The following is a 19,677-nucleotide window of genomic DNA, read 5'->3' on the forward strand; positions in this document are numbered from 1 at the left end:
AAGCAGCGTCCGACCGACGATTGGTCGGCTCGGCTCGGCCGTCAACCAGTACCGAAGCCGGTAACTATGACGACCTCCAATCGCGCACCGCATCCGAGGTCCCCCTGAAAATTCCCGCAGCCGAGAGTCGACTCGCGACTCGCTTCGGCGATGAATAATGTGCCGGCGTACGGCGTACGTACGTATGTGTATGTGGCAATCGCGATCTACACAGGCTGCGCCTACTCGTAGGTATACTCGTTTCTTTTTTCTCTCTTTCTATCGCCATCTCGCCCCAAGTCTCACGCGGTCCTGGCTCCTGGATCCGCGAGCGCGATGTAACTATAGGTATATGTATATCGAGCCAGCATCGGCAGACTTTTACATAGCCCGGGTACCTTTTGCTTTTGGATTCGGCTGCTTTTTTTTCTCTTCTTCATTTTTCCACATTCTCTCCACGCCGCCGCGCCGCGTACGCAAAAACACGCCGATCCCGCCGCGATGTACTGTCGACGTGACAAGGGGTTCGCGCCATGCTGCCTGCTTCGCCTGCCTGCCTTTTTTCGCTCCAATTTTTTCCCATTTTTCACTCGATTCTGTGGCTCTTTTTCCATCGCGTATGTCGATTTCGTCCGTCTCCGTCACTCTTCTGTTATTTCCACACGTTTATACAGCGTGCCTGCATTTGCCACTTGCCAATGCCAGCCCCAGTAGTACGTGGTGTCGAGTGTAATTTCATAGCTGATGAGAAGTTATGGCTCGTGTACGTTTCAAAATTCAGCGAAGTCGTTTACGTCGTCGGGATGCGGATTTATACGCGAAGGCGATCGATGCATCGATTATGGTACTCCGCTCCTTCGATCGGTAATCTTCGGCTGAGAAGTTCGGATCAATGGGTCATTAAAGAAATAGCTCAGATGTCTCAGGCATGATTCCATCAATCTCTGGCAAGTTCATCTTCTGTATACTGGAACTAATAAAAAGGTAAGTTTGAATTTCAAAATTAACCATATCTATACTCTAATTATTGTAAAAATCATTTCAAATCGGTCTGATGACGTCATTTTTAAAATATTTCGTAGATTATTTCAAGAACTGATCAGTTGATTAATCTTGACATGTTTTCTCGGACTGGTGCTTCATCACGAATGGTTCTCCATCGTCATCAGATATCACCGAAACGCAGATGAACTCGTCGAGTAATTCGAATTCTTGTTCGCAATACACGAAGGAAGATCCGCATCACGAGGTCTCCGATCCAGTTCCGAGTAAGTACAGATTACAAAATACACGATCTATTAAACATAACTTTGGACTTTGTGCATAAAATAAATTAAATTTACGAAACGAATCTGCGCAGAGATGAGAAAGCCAAAAGGCTCCACGTATATAAGCAAATTTGCCATAACTAAAACCACAAAATGCCAACAATGATTAGTATAAACTTGAAAAACTTGAAAATCACTCATTACGAAAAATTAACCCCAAAAAAACTCGAATATCTCGCCATTTTTGGATCCTCGTCCGTCAATTTTTAGTATAGAATTTTTCCGCACTTGTAGGAATTTTCTCAAGGCGAAGGGAATGGGGAAGGGGGAGGGGGAGGGAGTGTTACTGAACGATCGATGGAACAATACTTCGATTTTCCATCACCTTTTAGCACCAAAAAGTGACTCAAGTAGGTGCCATACGTGATGCCAAGTTTTATCCTTCATATACCTACTCAAAATTAAAATCCTTCAAGTCTCCTTGGTTTGAAAAAGAAACTGCATGAGAAACACTATTCAAAAAACAAGTTAATTTTTTCAAAAATAGCCCTATTTTGAGGACACCTGGCTCACAAGGGAACCTCTTGAAGTGTCCGCCTCCGATTTGAACGGGACCGCGATTTTTGGAAAGAGCATGTTCTAAAACCCCCAAATCCAACTTTTCAGCTGCCCAAGTTCATTTTTCGATTTTTGGCGAATTTTTGAAAATCCAAAATTGACTGTTTTGGCGATTTATGCTTTTTTAAAAAAAAGTACGTACATGGTCAGTAAAAATGTTCAAGATAAGTGCTAAAACTGATATTAACCCCCCCCCCCCAATCCAAATTTCGCCATTTCCTGCCATTCTGGAGCCTCCAGTGCGATTTTTCAATTTCTCCAGAATTTTGAATTTGCTCCAGAAGGCGTGAATATGAAGTTGGGCAGCTAAAAATCGATTTGTATGTTATACTCGACCTGTTTAACGTAAATTTATTCACATTTGAGCCAATTCTGGAGGGGACACCTCAAGAGTGGGTTTTTGACCAGCTTTTTTCATAATAAAAATATCCAAAAATTAAAGGGAGGCCCAAGAAAAGCTGGAAATGGCGAAATTCGCTCTCGTGTGGTTAATTAATGACGAAATACAGCGATTCGCGCAAATTTCAAAAATTTTCTCACAAACGAGGAATTTTTGGTTTTTGGATATTTTTATTTTGAAAAAAAGCTGGTCAAAAAACCACTCTTGAGGTGTCCGCTCCAGAATCGGCTCAAATGTGGATAAATTCGTTAAACAGGTCGAGTATAACATACAACTCGATTTTTAGCTGCCCAACTTCATATTCACGCCTTCTGGAGCAAATTGAAAAATCGCGCTGGAGCCTCCAGAATAGCTGGAAATGGCGAAATTCGCTCTCTAGGGGTTAGTTCATGACAAAATACCGCGATTCGCGCAAATTTCGAAAATTTTCTCGCAAACGGGAAATTTTTGATTTTTGAATATTTTTATTTTGAAAAAAAGCTGGTCAAAAACCACTCTTGAGATGTCCGCTCCAGAATTGGCTCAAATGCGGATAAATTCGTTAAACAGTTCGAGTATAACACACAACTTTTTAGCTGCCCGAACTTCATATTCACGCCTTCTGGAGCAAATTCAAAATTCTGGAGAAATTGAAAAATCGCACTGGAGGCTCCAGAATGGCTGGAAATGGCGGAACTCGACCTCAGGAGGTTTGTTGTGTTCGAAATACAGCGATTCGCGTAAATTTCGAAAATTTCTTCGCAAACGGTGAAATTTTGATTTTTTTGGATTTCTTATTATGAAAAAAGCTGGTCAAAAAACCACTCTTGAGGTGTCCCTCCCAAAATCGACTCAAATGTGGATAAATTCGTTAAACAGGTCGAGTATAACACACAACTCGATTTTTAGCTGCCCAACTTCATATCCACGCCTTCTGGAGCAAATTCAAAATTCTGGAGAATTTGAAAAATCGCACTGGAGGCTCCAGAATGGCTGGAAATGGCGAAATTTGGATTTTGGGGGTTAATATCAGTTTTAGGACTTATTTTGAACATTTTTACTGGTCAAGTACGTACTTTTTGAAAAAAAGCATAAATCACCAAAATAGTCAATTTTGGATTTTCAAAAATTCGCCAAAAATCGAAAAATGAACTTGTGCACCTGAAAATTTGGATTTCGGGGTTTTAGAACATGCTCTTTCCAAAAATCGCGGTCTCGTTCAAATCGGAGGCGGACACCTCAAGAGGTTCCCTTATTGTCAGTCGTCAAAACGGTCAAGTAGCTCGAAATGTTTCTACGTCTACATCAACTTCCCCATCAATTTAGGTCAAAATCGAGGATTTTTTTCAAATTAAACTTTTTTAAAGTTATTTTACAAAATGTTTAAGCAGCAGTAGGTGCCAAAAAAATCAAAAGAAAATCAAAATTAAACCATTTTTTCAAAGATTTGTTGAAAAAAAAACAAAAAAAAAAACAATAACATAAGGTAAAGCCGCCAAAAAAACCCCTCTAATCCGTACAGTTTTTAAGCAAAACGAACTAAAAATACATTTTACAAAAAATACATAATCCATCTTGGAACGTAAGAATTGTAAAATTCATTATAGATGTCCCCAAGCTGCATATGCGGGAAGAGCGGGAGAATTGGAGGGGAAGAGCGGGGGAGGGGATACGGTTTGAAATCTATATTCGTTCTGAAAATGGAAACTTACACTTACATTATTTTGGTCATTTCAATAGAAACATAAAACACAATACGAAAATCATTTTTGAGAAATTGCCAAACACTTACCCCAGGCCCACGGGGTTTTTCCGAATTCGAACCATGAAAAACCATAAGTAAATATCGGTACGGTGAAAAGGTTTCCGAAGAAAAAAGGTATAGAAAAATCAGCATTCATTGTCAACGTTCCAAAGGCGATGGGCGGAACTGCGTATCCGGAAAAGCTGCAACAATGAAAGTCACAATTTAATAATACTTACGTAATAATAAAATCGTAAAACAAATGTACGTATGTAGATCGACACTGGTTCTAATTTTAAAATTTCGCTGTTTGATACTTCTATCCCCCGAAGTTGACGGATTTTATGAGAAAATGATTCCTTATATCTTTGATTTTGCCCTAAATCTAAAAAAAAAATGTTCTAAAATGATTATTTTTTTCAAACAAAAACCGTTGTCGGTTTTCTAGGGTCTCCCTGTATAAGCATTGGGGTAAATTTTGCCCCCTCCTCTCTGTACACAGCTCTCCCACCAGGTTAAAAAAAAATTGAAATTTGAAATAAAACCAGAGTACCCTCATTTTTTGAAAAAATCTCCCCCACGCCTCGAGTAATGTTGATCCCCCGTTCATGTAGCCTCGAAAAATTGATAACAGCAAAAAACTGAACCAGAGGTTTCCAAAATTATGTATCTTTACGCCAGAATTGTTTTCAATAGCCCCATTTTCAAGAACAAATCCTTTCCTTCCAAACAACATTCAACTTCTCCTTCGGAATCATCGAAATTGAAAAAAATAAAAAAAAGACACCTGCGTGAATATTTTTTGAAAATTCCTTGAATGAGAAAATTATACAATTCTTTGTATTTTTTCAACGTTTAAAAAAATGAATTTTCAACTGTTCGTTTCGAGAAAGATTTTTCACTAAAAAGGGAAGAAACATGTTAATGCACTATTGGGCAATCCAAATAAAACACAACAGACTCACAATAATTAGTAATTTACCCAAGAGAGAAATAAAAAAAATTAAACAAAAAAAACCGTTACCTATTTTGAGAAATTTTTAGGCAAAGACTCACGTTTATTGCTTTTATTTCAATTGGGGGGAGGGGTGAGAGGTGCCGGAGGAGACACCCTTTTAAAGGGGCTGAGGGGAAGGTCTTGCTTTGAAAAGATTATCATTTAGAATAGTTCTGGTGTAGAAATTGAGGATTTTAAAAGCATATTTTCTGTTGTTTCACAAATACGTTCCTTGATTTTTTTTTGGTTTTGTAATTTATTTGTGAGCTTTTATTCCATTCGATTGCAGTTTTCTCCTAATATGATATGAAGGGTGGTCTCTGCACGAGGGGAACGAACATTAATTGAGGGACCAGGGTTTCTTTTAAACGATGGGGGGGGGGGGGCGTATTTTGGAAAATCATGACGCAAAAATGAAAAAATTTCTGATAAATATTTCTCAATTCAATTCAATTTTTTTCATTTCCCCCACAACTTTCTAGGACATTGGGCACGATTCCATTTTTTTTGGGTAAATTAATATTTCTTTTCATAAAAACTAAACCACTTTTCTGAGAGGGGGGGGGGGGGAGGACTGAAAAAATGTTGAAAGCGGAAACACAAAATTTCATTAAGACAGAATTCTTCCAAAAAGCAAAAATTCGATAAATTTAGAAAAAAAAATCGATTTTTGGTAATTATTAACAAAAAAATTACGTTTTTATGTGATTTTTCCCGAAAAGAGAGACTTTTTTGCATATTTTTGATATAAAAAAACAACAAACAATTCTTGATAATTTTTGGCAATTTTAGGTAAAACAAGCAGACTTTTCAATTGATAATTGATAAACAGTTGAAAAAAGTCAATTTTTGAAAAAGCGAGAATTTTGGACGATTTTTGTGCCGAGACTTTTTGGCATTTTTTCGGCAAAGCAGCGAGACTTTGGAAAATTTATAGATGAAACTGATGAAAGACAATCAAAACGTTATGGAATTTTTAGTGAAAAATTTTTTGGAAATTTTGACAAAAGGCGAGTTTCTTTGCCATCGCGAAAGAATTCAAACCGAGGTGGTTTTTTTTTTCAAGAGAAATCGCAGTATTTCTGTTTAAAAGGTAAGAAAAAATTGAATTTTTACTTCTCTCTCCTCTTTTTATTCGAGTACTTACATAAAAAAAAAAAAAAAAAAAACAGATTTGACTCGCGAAGTACTTACGAAGTTCCAAAATTATAGTCCATTTTTCGAGGATGAAGTTTTAAAGGAAAAATTCAACTTACTTATCCAAAAATGAAAAAAAAATAATAAAAAACGCTCCAGTCTTTCAAGCTATTTTGGTCCATTTATATCTTAGAGCCCCCCCCCCCAATTTATAATGAATAAAAAAACGAAAAAAATTGAAGTTATTGAAAATTACCCATTTTTGTGCCAGAGTCTCCCTAAAAACTACTTTTCCAAGCAAAAACCTTCCTCCTACCTTTGAACAAAGTTGTCCTCTTCTATGACCCCCCCCCCTCGAGTTGAACCGCATTCAGGAATAAGAACGTAACATTTTTGATTTCTGTTTTTTTTTAATTTTTTTGAAAATTTTAGTTGCTTTTTAGCACGATTCAGTTTCAAGCGGAGGCAAGGGAGTAAAATTTGTCAGGAGCACTTCAGGGGATGAGAGCAAAAAAAATCATAAATACAAAGAGCCATCTTATTGAAAAGGGCTTCATCCCCTTGAGCATTTCCTGATTGCTTCACTAAACTCATCGATCCAAAAGTAATGAATTTTATTCAAAATTTCAACCCGGGTTTTTCTCATAATGGGTACGCTGAGTCTACGACTACAACTCCTCGACTCTGGACACTGAACATACCTGATTGATAACATTAGGTCCGGCCATCTCAAAACGAGCAAATCGTCCAACGTGAATTCACCTCAAAGTGTTTATTTTCATCAACTTCGAGTCCTCGAAGTCAAAGGTGGAAAAAATAGTATCGAAAACGAAACCCAACGTCGTTGTAGGTACACAGGTACTCTTATAATCGAGTGACGGAAGTTGATCTTGTCTCTAAAAATAAAAAAAAAAAGGATCAGGATCAGTAAAATAGAGTCGAAAAAAAAAGAAAGAAAACGTGCCGCAGGAAACCACAATAATACATAAGAAGAGAAGATGAAAAACACACATTAAAAACCTAATAAAAATCCCTTACAGTAGAATATAGCCTATACGTACAAGGATCAGCGTATAAGCATTTTAATACGTCAATTAGATGCAACATCACGCCGCTTTTTAACACCTCGACCTACGCTTGTGTCTGTGTGTCGTCGTCGTCGTTGCTGTAGTATACAGATAACCAACTGAATGGAGGATAGATAGGGAAAGAGTAAGAGCCAAAGCGAGCTAAAGAAAATAGCGAACGCATCATCTTCAGTCACTGACGCTTGAGAAAAGATATAGGCGTGAACGTCTTGTGTGGTCCGGCGTTTATTCTTATTTTTAGTACCTGAAGATGGCACTTGACTTATGAAACGAGGCGGATGCGGCCGCCTGAATGGTATTTTCTTTTAAAGGACATGTACCTATACCTACGGTACCTGTGTTTCAAGAGATCGGGGTTGTTGTGCCCGTGCCCCTTATATATGCTGTGCTCGGTGCTCCGTTACAATGTTGTCAATATATACTGTATTCATAACGAGTGTACTTGCTTATATGTATAGGTATACAGACAGGTACGAGTAGACAAGACATACCTTAGCGAAAGAGAGGTTTATATGTTACGACGACGTTTGACTCTCGACTCTAGAGGTAGGTTGGGTACCTACGAAGAGTAATAGCTCTTGATGTTTTGACTTGAGAACTGATTTCCGATTCGTGGTACATGGAAATACCTGAGGAGTAATGTAGGATTCCAATCCGATGCGAAATTCCGACACGATAGAATAGGCTGAGCAACGACGCTGATTTCTGAAACAAAACGCCAAACGATATAATTAACTCTAACTATAATTCACTTATCGATATTTCAACTCAAAAAGAAAAAAATTGGTACAAAAAAAACACACCGGAATTGTATATTGACAATTTACACGAAGCAGCAGCGTCAGCTGTGAACGAACCGTGAATCATTCTCAGCATTTGCGAGACGTCGTTGGTCCTTAAGATAAACACGTAACATTAAGTGGTTCTGCAAGCAAAGGACGAACGACCTTACTCGATGTACGGTTTGTCACTTATGCCCTTATTATTATAACAGTTGTTCGGTTGTCGTCGAGTGTTCCAGTGTTATCTCTACTGAGTCATGTATTACAACCCTCTTCGCTTCGAATGCAGCACTGGGACCGGGACGAATCGAACGAGTAAATGAATTGATAGTGTAGACCGAAGCAACTAGACCTACTCCTTATCTTAATTTCTCACATGTTTCACGTTCGTAATAATAATTAATTCACCACTGATTAAATTATTCATACCTAATCCTTACAGTTGGTTGATCCGAAGAGATCAGATCGAGTATGGTCGATGTAAACCGGACTATTGTCGATCAAACGTACGCAATTTCTTCAGATTCAACGTGAAATTCTTCTTACGAGATCAAATCGAGGAAATGCGACGTAAACTAGCTCCTGTTGTCAATCGAACGTTCGCAATTTCTACAGATTTTGACGTTAACCGAACGATCTAAGTACCTAGATACCTAACACAAATCACAAAACTTTTACTTACATTACTCGTCCATTCCATTCAATATATAAGCTGATTTCAGAAGATCAGATCGAGTAGTTAAATATACGATGTGAACTGGCCACTGGCAGTCGCCGATTAAAGGATAAGCAATTGCTTCAGATTTGCACACATCGATGATCGAACAAACGTAAACATTCAATTATCACGAACGATCTCAATAACACAACAAATCACAAACTTCTACACGACTCACCGATTCCAGAAGACACAGTAGAGTTCACCTCAGGAGATCAGATTGAGTATAAACGAAGAAAACCGCGGCTATCGTCGATTGAGCGTAAACAACTCCTCGGAATTCGGCACAAATCGAATAAATGCAAGCATTTAACCACCGCAAAAGATCTACATGACATAAATCACGAACTTCTGCAATGTCCAGAATGTGTTTGTGAGGTACCAATAAGTAGAAGTAAAAGCAATACCTGTTGCTATTCAGCGGAATATGCTCTTCGAGTTTCAACTTTCATCCATTCTTGAAAATAGCGGTGAGCCGGTGACTGAGTGATTCAATTTGTGGAATCTGTACGAACAGAGCAGAGAGACACAATATAGAGTTAATATCGTTACTAATAAATTGGAAACTGATTGTCCATCGTGGACAGCAGCCGATTCTGTCTACAAAAGATTAAACAGAAACACTCTGATTTGAACCTCTTCAAATCAAACTATAATCAAAGTGTTTCACTCACAACTTCACAAGTCACAAACTCACAATCAACTTTACTTACCGAACATGATAATATGAGAAGAATTGACTTCGTCGTACAGCTCGAAATAACAATTAATTCGCGAAACAATGAGTAATTGAACGAGAAACGCGATTACAGCTAATTACTCACCACCGAACCAAGAAAAATCATGAAAAATCAGTCGAATTTTGCCGCCAGCGTCTGCCATTTTGAATTTGTAAACAATAATCAGTGCTGTCATTTCCATGATTAAAAAAATTCATGTTTTTAATTTTTTTTTATTTTAAAATTTTTTTTTTTTATTTTTAATTTTTGTTGAATACATATTTTGAATTTTTGCGAAGAAACAAAAACTCCATATAGTTTTCAAAGTTTCAGTTTGATCAATAAGCATGTTTTGTACAACTTTATCTGGAGCCAGCATCCGAAATATTTTATTAGGACTGTATTCATAGATTTTACTCAGACTCGGAAGCTTTTGCTTTACTCAGGACATCAGGACTTCAGAAGAGTAGATTGGATTTTCTGTTTGCGTGTTTGGCCCTTTTTTGAACAAAAATTTCAGTCCTTTTTTTCATTCATCAAGGTGATTTTCAAACTTTTTTCATCTCAAGTTTTTGTTGAAGAAATTGCATTTTTTTTCAACATTCTTTCATTCTTTTCACTGTTCAATTCTTTCAATGAGTATCTATTGGTGATTGCAACGACACATTTTACATTTCTCATAAAGGAATAAAAATTTCATATTTTTAAAATGATAAATCAATACTTTGGAGTCCAATCTCTCGATTTATTCAGTAATGAAAAAAAATTTCAATAATCCAATCATGCCTGGAAAAATACTTCAATAAATTTACCACTTAACTAAGTGATCCCTACGTAAGTCTAGGTACATAGATACGTATCTATCGTTTATGAATATGACCCTCTCCAAGTCCAACAATCCAACACGTGAACTCCTGAACTGGTAAAAAAAAGTTGGAAGTTTTCACTTGGCCGGTGATGGAAAATAGAGAACTGAAATGAAACAACGAAATCGGTTATGTTATGAACTGAAACTGAAATGAAGAAATTTAAAACCAAAAGCCAAAACTGAAACTGACGAAAGCAAAACTGATTTTTGGTAGGTAGTTCATTTTTTCCAATAAGTTTCCAAAATATTACGAATTTTATGAAGAAAAAAATTTCAAAAAATAAACTAGAATAGAAACTGGAAAAAACTGAATAGGTACCTATTAAAACTAAAACTAAAACTGAAACTAAAATGAACAACACTGAAACCAAAAACTGAAAACTGAAATTGAAAAAAATAAAACTGAAACTGAAATGCAAAAGCTTTGCCATCACTGCACTCGGCTCATGGCTTGGCAGGATTTTTTGTGACCCAAGGGTCATTCCATGTCAACTCAACCAAAAAAAGACGATTTTGATAATGTCTTTCGATTTTGCTCAAATTTTTTTACAATATATACCCACCCAGTAAGTAAGAACCCCGCAATTAGTTTGGTCCCAGCATCCTCAGGGGTGGGTGGGGGTGGGGACTTCCATTATTTTCACATTGTCTCGAGGTACTCAACTTCAGCAGCCCATTCCTCCAAAGCTATGATACTTTGATCAAAACTGATTTCACAGTTCGAAAGGGCATTGCATTTACAACTTTGTAAGCATTTTGAAATTTTCAAAAGTTGAAAGTTCAAATTTCAAAATGGCGCTGTAAGTGGGAGCTACCATTTAAAATTTTGAAAAAATTTCTATAGATGTACTTTTTGACGCTTTTTCGAAATATCCAAGTTTCGGGATGGGATCTATTAACGGAGGGGGAGCACCCCTACCCCCAGTTTTGGGCGAAACTTTTGAAAGAAAATCTGGGGCATGTGATATATCGAATTCCATGTTTTTGGTGACGCTGAACACGAATCTGATGTCAGGTTTTCGATAGGACCCCATCCACGGCCCCCAGCACCTCCCCAAAGGGGGTAAAAGTTCAAAAAAGCGTTTTGTTCGTGTGACACATGGAATAGTATGTTTTTGGTGACGCTGAACACGAATATGACGTAAGGTTTGTGATTGGACCCCATCTACGTTCCTCAACAATTTTTTTGGACTTTTACCTATTGGGGGAGGTTCTGGGGGCCATGGGTAAAGTCGATTCGAAAAAATAATGCAATATTCGTGTTCAGCGATATCAAAAACATGTCATTTCATGTGTCACACGAATGTAACCACTTGTTTGGGAGGTCACCCCCTTTGGGGTAGTGCTGGGGGCCGTAGACGGGTCCAATCAAAAATCTGACGTCATATTTGTGATCAGCGTCACCAAAAACATACTATTTCATGTGTCACACGAATGAAACCATTTTTTTGACCTTTACCCCCTTTGGGGAGGTTCTGGGGGCCGTGTATGGGATCCAATCAAAAATCTGACGTCATATTCGTGTTCAGCGTCACCAAAAACATGGAATTCGATATATCACATGCCCCAGATTTTCTTTCGAAAGTTTCGCCCAAAATTGGGGGTGGGGGTGCTCCCCCTCCATTGAGAGATGCCATCTCGAAACTTGAATATTTCAAAAAATCGTCAAAAGGTACATCTATGGACATTTTTTCAAAATTTTAAATAGTAGCTCCCACTTGCAGCGCTATTTTGAAATTTGAACTTTCAATTTGAAAGTTCAACTTTCAACTTTTGAAAATTTCAAAATTCTTGAAAAATTCTAAACGCAATGTCCATTCGTACTGTGAAATCAGTTTTGATCAAAGTATCATAGCTTTGGAGGAATGGGCTGCTGAAGTTGAGTACCTCGAGACAATGTGAAAATAATGGAAGGCGCCCCCACCCGTCCCCTTAGGGGGCTGGGACCAAACTAATTGCGGGGTTCCTACTTACTGGGTGGGTGTATATTGTAAACAAAATTTGAGCGAAATCGAAAGACATACCTCAAAAACGTTGGAGCAGAAACTCGGTTGACTTTTTTTTCAGCTTGTTGTAGATGAATTTTTTGAAAAAAGTTTCATACAACTTATCAATATTTTTGGAGTATTTTTGCAGAATTTTCAAATTTTAACCCAGAATTTCCGCGATGACTTTTTTAGCCGGTTTTACGAAAATGCTAAAAATCATGACCAAGTTAATTAAGCTTCAGATATTTGAAAAATACTCAAAGATATTCTTATTGAAATATTCAATTTCAAGCTACATAATTTTAATAGGTTACGTGACATATTTTTCAAAAATCCCAAATAGGTACATATAATAATTATCTACTCAATTTTGGCCTTACAATTTTTCCAAAATGTTCAAAAAACATTATCGTCGAAATATTTGATCATCTCGCGAAATTCCAAACTATTTCGACGTGTCTTTTGAGAGACTTTCTCAGAAATTTTAAAAATCATGACCCAATTTTAGGCTCAAAATTTTTCTAAAGCAAACAATAAAATTTGAGATCGAAATTTTTGATTTTCTACCAAAATTTTAACCCATTTTGATGGTCGCATGGCACATTTTTAAAAAAATGCTCAAAATGAAGACAAGAAGACCCAACTTTGAGCTCAAAATTTTTCCAAAATACTCGAAAAATATTTTCATTGAAACTATTAAATTTCTCACATCTCGAAAAATGCTCAAAAAACATTCTCGTCGAAGCATTTGAATTTCTTGAAAAATTTCAACTCATTAGTTTGATACGTCGTATGACACATTTTCAAAAATATTAAAAATTTAGACCCAATTTTGAGCTGAAAATTTTTCAAAAGGGTTCAAAAAATTTTTAATGAAAATTTATGATTTTTAGCTGAAATTTTAACCCATTTTAATAAATCCCTAGGTCTTTTTTTTAAGCTAAATTTGCCCAAAAATCACATTGCAGAGTGAAGGGGTACCAGGACTCGATTTCGCAACTATTAGCTGAAGTAAATAATATATTTGAAATCAGGGGAGTGTTCATTTGCTATAGAATAGATTTACTAATTACTAATATTACATAAATGATCAAACCAATAGAAATATATATGTATTTTTAATTAATTAGGAATTAAATATTTTGCAGAACTGTAAATAGTTGTTCTCCATCGTAAAGAAATTCAAGACGATCAGTCGCAGAAACAATCAAACGGGATTCGTTCATCCAACAAAACCTAGACGACAATGGATGATTTCAATTCAATCAAAAATACAGACCGGTAGTAAAATCACGATCATCGATACAAGATTTACTTCGAAGTTCGAATAAGGAAATCAAAATGAAAAATATTCTCAATTTATTCAAACAATTTATTATTACATTACAAACGAATCAATTAATTTAAAAAAAAAAATCTCAAAGTATAAAATGAACACATCAATGATGTTTTTTTCTTCTACGCCAGTATAATTGTAAACTAAAATAATCTAAAGTTTAGCTTTCGTTAAAGCAAACCGTGATGTATTTTCTTTCGTTTCGAATTTTCTATGCAGTAACATTCCTACAAGAAAAAAAAAAGTAGAAAGAAATCAACACAAAATGTAAAAGAATTGAAAAAAAAAACACGAGTAAATAGTTTCAACTTTGTACTCACTAAGGAACTGAACAACAGCGTGTAATTTTTGCGAATTTACTACACTTACGAACTGATTTGTACTATTGGAAAAATAATAAAATAAATATTAATTATTTATTCTAAACTTATTGATTTTTTTACGTTACTATTAAACAAACGAGTAATATTACCTATCTAGGCCCAGTATCGAGGCATCAATTAATGACGAGAAGGTACACGTTAAAAAATGCGACGATAGTGCATAAAACAAGCTAACATCGTTCGAAACATCCAGCTCTAGCTCCAATTGCTTTTTTATTCTAGTCTTGAGACATTTCTGTTCGAAATTTTTATTGCTAACCTGAAATCAAAAAAATCACCATGAATTACTAAACAAATGTTACCCTCGTTCAGGCAACCTACAGGGATTGTACTCAAATCTTTCTCAAAAAAATTTAACTTTGGTAACCAAAAAAGCTGGAAAAAGTAACCAAAAAAAATGTTGATGTAAAAAAAAGTGGCAACCAAAAAACGTCAATGCCTTACAAAACATTACATTCTATTTCAGATTACAAAAAAAAAAAAAAAAAAAAAAAAAGGACCTATATAACGAAAATTTTGATAGCAGTTTTTTCAAAAAACACAGAACAAAACATCAAAATTCGAATACAAACCATTTTTGAAAAAGGAAAAAAAACTAGCAAAAGCTCAAAACAGATACCTAATTTACCAAAATTTCGAAAGCAAACTACTCGTAGATCAAAATACAAAAAGAACGTATGAGAAAAATTTTGGATTCCGGAAACATAATCGAAAAATGTGTTGAACTACTGAAAAAAATGAAAGAAGAGGGGGAAGTCTACCGAAACAGGGAGGAACGAAATTTAATCTTTTAATCAAAATCATTTCAAAAAATCAAACACAAAAATACCAATCGTATACTTATAGCAGAAATGTTGACATGAGCAAGGATTTGAGGGGAAAAAAATTATTCTAGTGTTAAGAAATAATAAACAATAATTTTTGGAAAAAATTCCATAAGAAAGAAGAATCTGTTTAGATTGGGAAACTTATTAAAATTAACAAGAAAAAAGGGAACGGTGGAGGAGAGGAGGCGAGAGAGCAATCCAAATTTGAAAAAGTGATGTATGAAAAAATTAGAATACAAAAAAGTGAACATGCCTTCAAAATGAAAAAAAAACCTCCATCAAAACTGTCGAAAATTGACACGATTCAAAAAAAATGGAAAAAAGGTGACAAAATTATTGAAATTGAGAGAAAATGACCAAAACAGGAAACAGAGCAAAGATCGAGATCTGGAAAGAAAGAAAATTAATCGAAATGTTGAAAAACCTCTTCGTGATCTTCTTTTAATAAATCAAAATCGCGAAATTCAAAATAACAAAAAAACAGAGTTTTGTCAAAATTTAAAAAGTTGAAAAAAATCACGAGGATTCCAGAATAAAAATTCGATTAGAAGTAGAAAAACTCCACCAAAAAATTAGGGTAAAAAGCGTTGAAATTCAAGAAAAAACATTGCAACAATTGAAAACTGTGACTGTTTAAACAATATAAAAAAAAAAAAAAAAAAAAAAACTTTACAAAATTCAACGATAAAATTGCGAAAACTAGACAAAAATTTATACGCAAGAGAAAAACACGAAAATTCGGGGAAAATCGTCAAAAAATTGAAAAATAAAATCTACGAGAATTCGAAAGAATAAGAATTGAAAAAAAAATCAAGAAATCCTCAAAAAAATTATAAATAAAATCATCGAGTCTCAAAGTCCAAAAAACTCCCAAAAACTCGAAAAAAATCTGTAAACAGGAGAATTCCGCAAAAATTTAAGCAGAAAAACTTACCAAACTTTGGGGGCTAAATTAGGAGAAAATTTTAGAAAAAAAATTCAAGAAAAAAGGTTTCGCCGAAATTACGAACAAAAATTTGGACAGAAAAACGAATCAATGAAATTCAAAACAAAATTATGAAAAATTATGGAAATAGAAAATTCTCGAAAATACAATTCAGCAAAAATCATTAGGTGAGAATTCAGAACAGAGAACTCGCGAGAATTAAAATTAGGTATAAATTCGGAAATAAATCGATGAATTTTTTAGAAAAATTTTGTAGCAAAACTGAAGAGAATTCAACTGAGAAAAATAATTCGAAAATTGGGAAAAAATTCAGGCGAAAATCTTCATCAAAATTCAGAGCAAAATCATGGAAAAATTATTTTGGAAAAAAATCACCACCAAAATTCAAGATGTGAAAATCGATCAAAACAGGAGAAAATCCTCTAAAAACCATCGAGAAATTCAAAAATAATAATATGAACCTGTTGAAATTAAAGACCCCCTAAGTAGGTACATTTCAATAGAAAAATCATCAAAATAAAATTTTGAAAAAAAAAAGGAAATTGGCGAAAGATCTCGGAAAAAGTAAGTTTTAGTAACCAACATTATTAAAAAGTAACCATAAGTTACTATTAGAACTTTAGTAACTTGGTTACTTAAGAAGTAACCGAGTACAATCCCTGAACCTAGGGTTAATTTATAATCGTTATACCGAAATCAAACTCTCGCAAACGAATAAATATCCATTCAAATACGGTATTAATAAATTAACACACGTATCCGTGTACTGATTTCCAGCTTCGTTCAGCAAAATTTGATCATTTTCGACCCATTTAATTATATTCAGGTCTCGTAATCTCGAACACGTTTGCTCGAAATCCTGCAAATTAAAATCATATTTCAGCACACAGATATTATTTGGAAGAAACGAAGGTAAGTTCACCTTATTACGATCAATATTCGTACCTGATGTTCGAAACAATGATGGAACGCAAATTCGTATTTGAACAACGTTCTAAACCAGGCAAACTTGGTGAATAATGAATCTACGAAGAAAGCAACGACATTAAAATAATTTTCTACGCCATAAAATAGGTAATAATGATCGAATAAAAAAACCATTTCACGTACTTTTACTGCATTTTTTCTCGCTTTTCAATATGGCAATTATAATGGCAGGATTAATGAGGAAAAAATAGCAGCAGTTGGAATAGTGCTGCAGTAATATGAATGGAATGGCAGTTCTAGTTTCATCTACCGATACCGAGTTACCTATTGAGAGAAAAAAAAGGCTCAGTGAAACAGATGCGTCGAAAAAGGTAGGATAAACTAGAGGGAAATTCTCACTTTCATCATCGTAACCGTCGATTTCAATACTATCGTTGGGGATATTTTTCTTCAAAAATTTATGAATATTCAGATTACGTTGAATTTCTTGCGAAAAATTATCTACTGAAAAAAATAATATATTAATAAATGCAAAATAAATATTTTTGATTTATTTTCTAGCTATATACCTTTAAATATGAACATGGCGCCGAAAAACGATAGCAGGTAAGAGAGTTTCTTGAATTGTTCTGATAAAAATGATATCTTAAATGACTTTTTGTTCGTTACAAATAAACATTGCAGGAATGTGGCAGAAAAAATATTAAAAAATGTCACGACGGTGTTCTCTTGTTGTCTGTAGAAAATAATTTCACAAAAAAAAATCAGTATTGAAAAATTCGAACTAAATATTAACACAAAATCGAAATATAAAATCACCTATTTAAAATGAAATGAGCTAAGCGAGGCAGGAATTCTTCGTTTTGCTGATTTTCATTCGAAAACTCCTTCAGGGATATTTCTTTCCCAAAATTCACGTATATGTTTCCATATTGCTCTTCCAACATCGATATACCTTTCAACATACCCTGAGAAAAACCGAAAATCAGAGGTAAATGCGTCGTAATCGACCGTTTAGTAAAATAATGATATTTCTAAGTCGAAAAATAATACCGTCGTTGACTCTTTGGGTTTCGGTATTCCAAGCATTTCTCGGGCGAATAACAAATCTTCTATTAATCTTTCGTAATTGATGGTAATTGGCACGAATGTGATGTCTTCCACTTGTTTAGCTGTATACACTTCGACGACCATTTTCAAAACACCTTTAACAGATATATTTTCGTTCAATTTATTGTAAAATCACGATGAAACATTTTCATTCGAATGAAAAATAAATTCAGTACCTAATTTAGGAGCCAATGATTTACCACATCGACTACGAGTGCCTTCGATGAAGAATTCAAACGGAGAATCACCCATCGCTATCACAGTTTGAACGTATTTCTTGAATATTGCACCGTAAACCTTGTCGTCTTTAAATGACCGACGCATATACATCGCACCGCATCTTCGAAGTAACGTAGCCATACCAAACATTGCGTAAAAATCTACACAAACCACAACAATCGATAAAAATCCATCTTTAAATGGTTTAAAATAAAAAAATTGAAAAAAACTAACCCATTCCAGCGATAACGACTGGAATTTCAATATCGTAATTGAAACACAGAAACGCCATCAAGATGAAATCCGCATAGCTCCGATGAGTTGGTAAAAATATCACAGGATTTTTGCCCATATCGTGTTTCAACTGAAAAGCATCGAGTCAAAGAGTTAGAAAACAATCTCAACATTTGTAAAGTTAAACCATACAGTACGATATAAGCCATATAAAAGCCCCTGTGTTATTTTATGCCGAATTCAAAAACTGTACAGTGTTATTCGGATTATAAACCAGCACCGAATTGTAAAAATAATTCCAATTATATTCAACCTGGTCGTGTTTAAAAGTTGACTTTCAACATAACAACCACATAGTGCGATTGGCTAAATCGGTATCTTCGTACAACAAAAGCGTCTAGCTATAAGAAAAAATACATTGCGACGAAATACTTCACAAAAGTGCCGAAAAAAAACGTCTAACATAAAAGCACAACAACGCAATTCGAAAAACATAAAGCTACTTTTGTATTAACGACGATATATAAAGGCGTCGTTTCAATATCTCATACAAACCCTTAATAATTTCGCTTCCGAAATGAAAATCGATTCGACCGTCTTCTTTAGGATTTTAATCAATAACAATCCGAGCCATCGAACCACCGACGTGTTTTTCAAGTACCCCATTTCGTTGACGATTTGATCGATTCGGTGAAATTCGTCTGAACTGGATTCGTTCGGATACACCTACGAAACACCAGAATTTTAGTTCATCTTTATAATAATATTTTTCCCACGATTGGTGAACGTACTTGTCTCATTAGTAAGTGTATATTTTCATCGGTGAGTATTTTGTAACGGAATAATATCGGATCTGATACGTAAGATGGGTTAACGTAGGCTGGTTTTGGGACGAAGGTTTTCGATACCCAGGCTACATCGCTACGGTTTCTACGTTCTTCCAGAACGTCTTTCAACGTTAAATCGTTCCCGGTGGTTGATGGTACTTCGGACATGATTATTGGGATCTAAAATTCAACGTTAAATGTTAATATTAGTTAGAAACGAAGTGTAATGATTCATCTTGATTATCTTATCTGTTGACTTACTTTTGAGTCACAACATCGCTTACAAACGAAGATGGGTTTGGATTCGCTGAGATAAAACTATACAAAGCATTGGGCAGAATTGTTTAGTCGGCTTTAAAGGTGCGAATTGAACAATTGAACAATTATTTCGCTCAATTTAATTAAAATAGATGCAATTTGAATCAAAAATGATAAAAAATTACCACTGCCTTTATCAAAAAATAAGAAAAACATTCACGAAAACTGAAACGCACGTCAACGAATTTATTACGAAGGCATTTCGTTACCTACTTAATTTCCACAAGTCCTACCCAAATTACAAAATCACAGACAAAAAGTTTCA

The 19,677-nt window shown here is 35.1% G+C and overlaps 1 protein-coding gene and 3 long non-coding RNA genes across 9 annotated transcripts in view; 1 reads left to right on the forward strand and 3 right to left on the reverse strand.

The window, feature by feature from the left end:
* LOC135839565 (uncharacterized) overlaps positions 1-7,911 on the reverse strand; it is a 212,839-nt gene extending 204,928 nt beyond the window's left edge. The window contains exons 1-3 of the long non-coding RNA XR_010557614.1: positions 7,702-7,911; positions 6,824-7,018; positions 4,037-4,191 (exon numbers count right to left, since the gene is read on the reverse strand). This is a non-coding gene — a long non-coding RNA (uncharacterized LOC135839565). The remainder of the gene's footprint in view (positions 1-4,036; positions 4,192-6,823; positions 7,019-7,701) is intronic.
* Positions 186-13,956, forward strand: LOC135839558 (uncharacterized). The gene is made up of 3 exons (XR_010557613.1): positions 186-963; positions 1,062-1,247; positions 13,434-13,956. It is a non-coding gene; the product is annotated as an uncharacterized LOC135839558 (long non-coding RNA).
* Positions 8,022-9,548, reverse strand: LOC135839570 (uncharacterized). Of its 4 annotated transcripts, XR_010557622.1 has the most exons (5): positions 9,424-9,548; positions 9,118-9,215; positions 8,889-9,037; positions 8,422-8,645; positions 8,022-8,135 (listed from the first exon to the last, which is right to left on the reverse strand). It is a non-coding gene; the product is annotated as an uncharacterized LOC135839570 (long non-coding RNA). The 4 variants fall into 4 exon arrangements; XR_010557620.1 differs by having other exon boundaries at positions 8,889-9,215; XR_010557617.1 differs by having other exon boundaries at positions 9,118-9,548.
* Positions 13,628-19,566, reverse strand: LOC135839467 (dihydroxyacetone phosphate acyltransferase-like). Of its 3 annotated transcripts, none has more exons than XM_065355504.1 (15): positions 19,356-19,566; positions 19,059-19,274; positions 18,823-18,993; positions 18,268-18,397; positions 17,991-18,194; positions 17,758-17,909; positions 17,524-17,672; positions 17,274-17,440; positions 17,104-17,205; positions 16,888-17,028; positions 16,723-16,802; positions 16,469-16,636; positions 14,094-14,263; positions 13,942-14,003; positions 13,628-13,848 (listed from the first exon to the last, which is right to left on the reverse strand). In XM_065355504.1, the coding sequence occupies exons 2-15, from the start codon at positions 19,260-19,262 to the stop codon at positions 13,775-13,777; spliced, it is 1,974 nt and encodes a 657-aa protein (XP_065211576.1). In that variant the 5' UTR covers positions 19,263-19,274; positions 19,356-19,566; the 3' UTR covers positions 13,628-13,774. The 3 variants fall into 3 exon arrangements, with proteins under 3 accessions (XP_065211576.1, XP_065211568.1, XP_065211584.1); XM_065355496.1 differs by having other exon boundaries at positions 17,104-17,208; XM_065355512.1 differs by lacking the exons at positions 19,059-19,274; positions 19,356-19,566 and adding an exon at positions 18,581-18,668 and having other exon boundaries at positions 17,104-17,208; positions 18,823-18,962.
* Between the last annotated feature and the right edge of the window lie 111 nt (positions 19,567-19,677).

The sequence above is a fragment of the Planococcus citri genome, chromosome 1, assembly GCF_950023065.1.
Source record: "Planococcus citri chromosome 1, ihPlaCitr1.1, whole genome shotgun sequence".
Classification (NCBI taxonomy): domain Eukaryota; kingdom Metazoa; phylum Arthropoda; class Insecta; order Hemiptera; family Pseudococcidae; genus Planococcus; species Planococcus citri.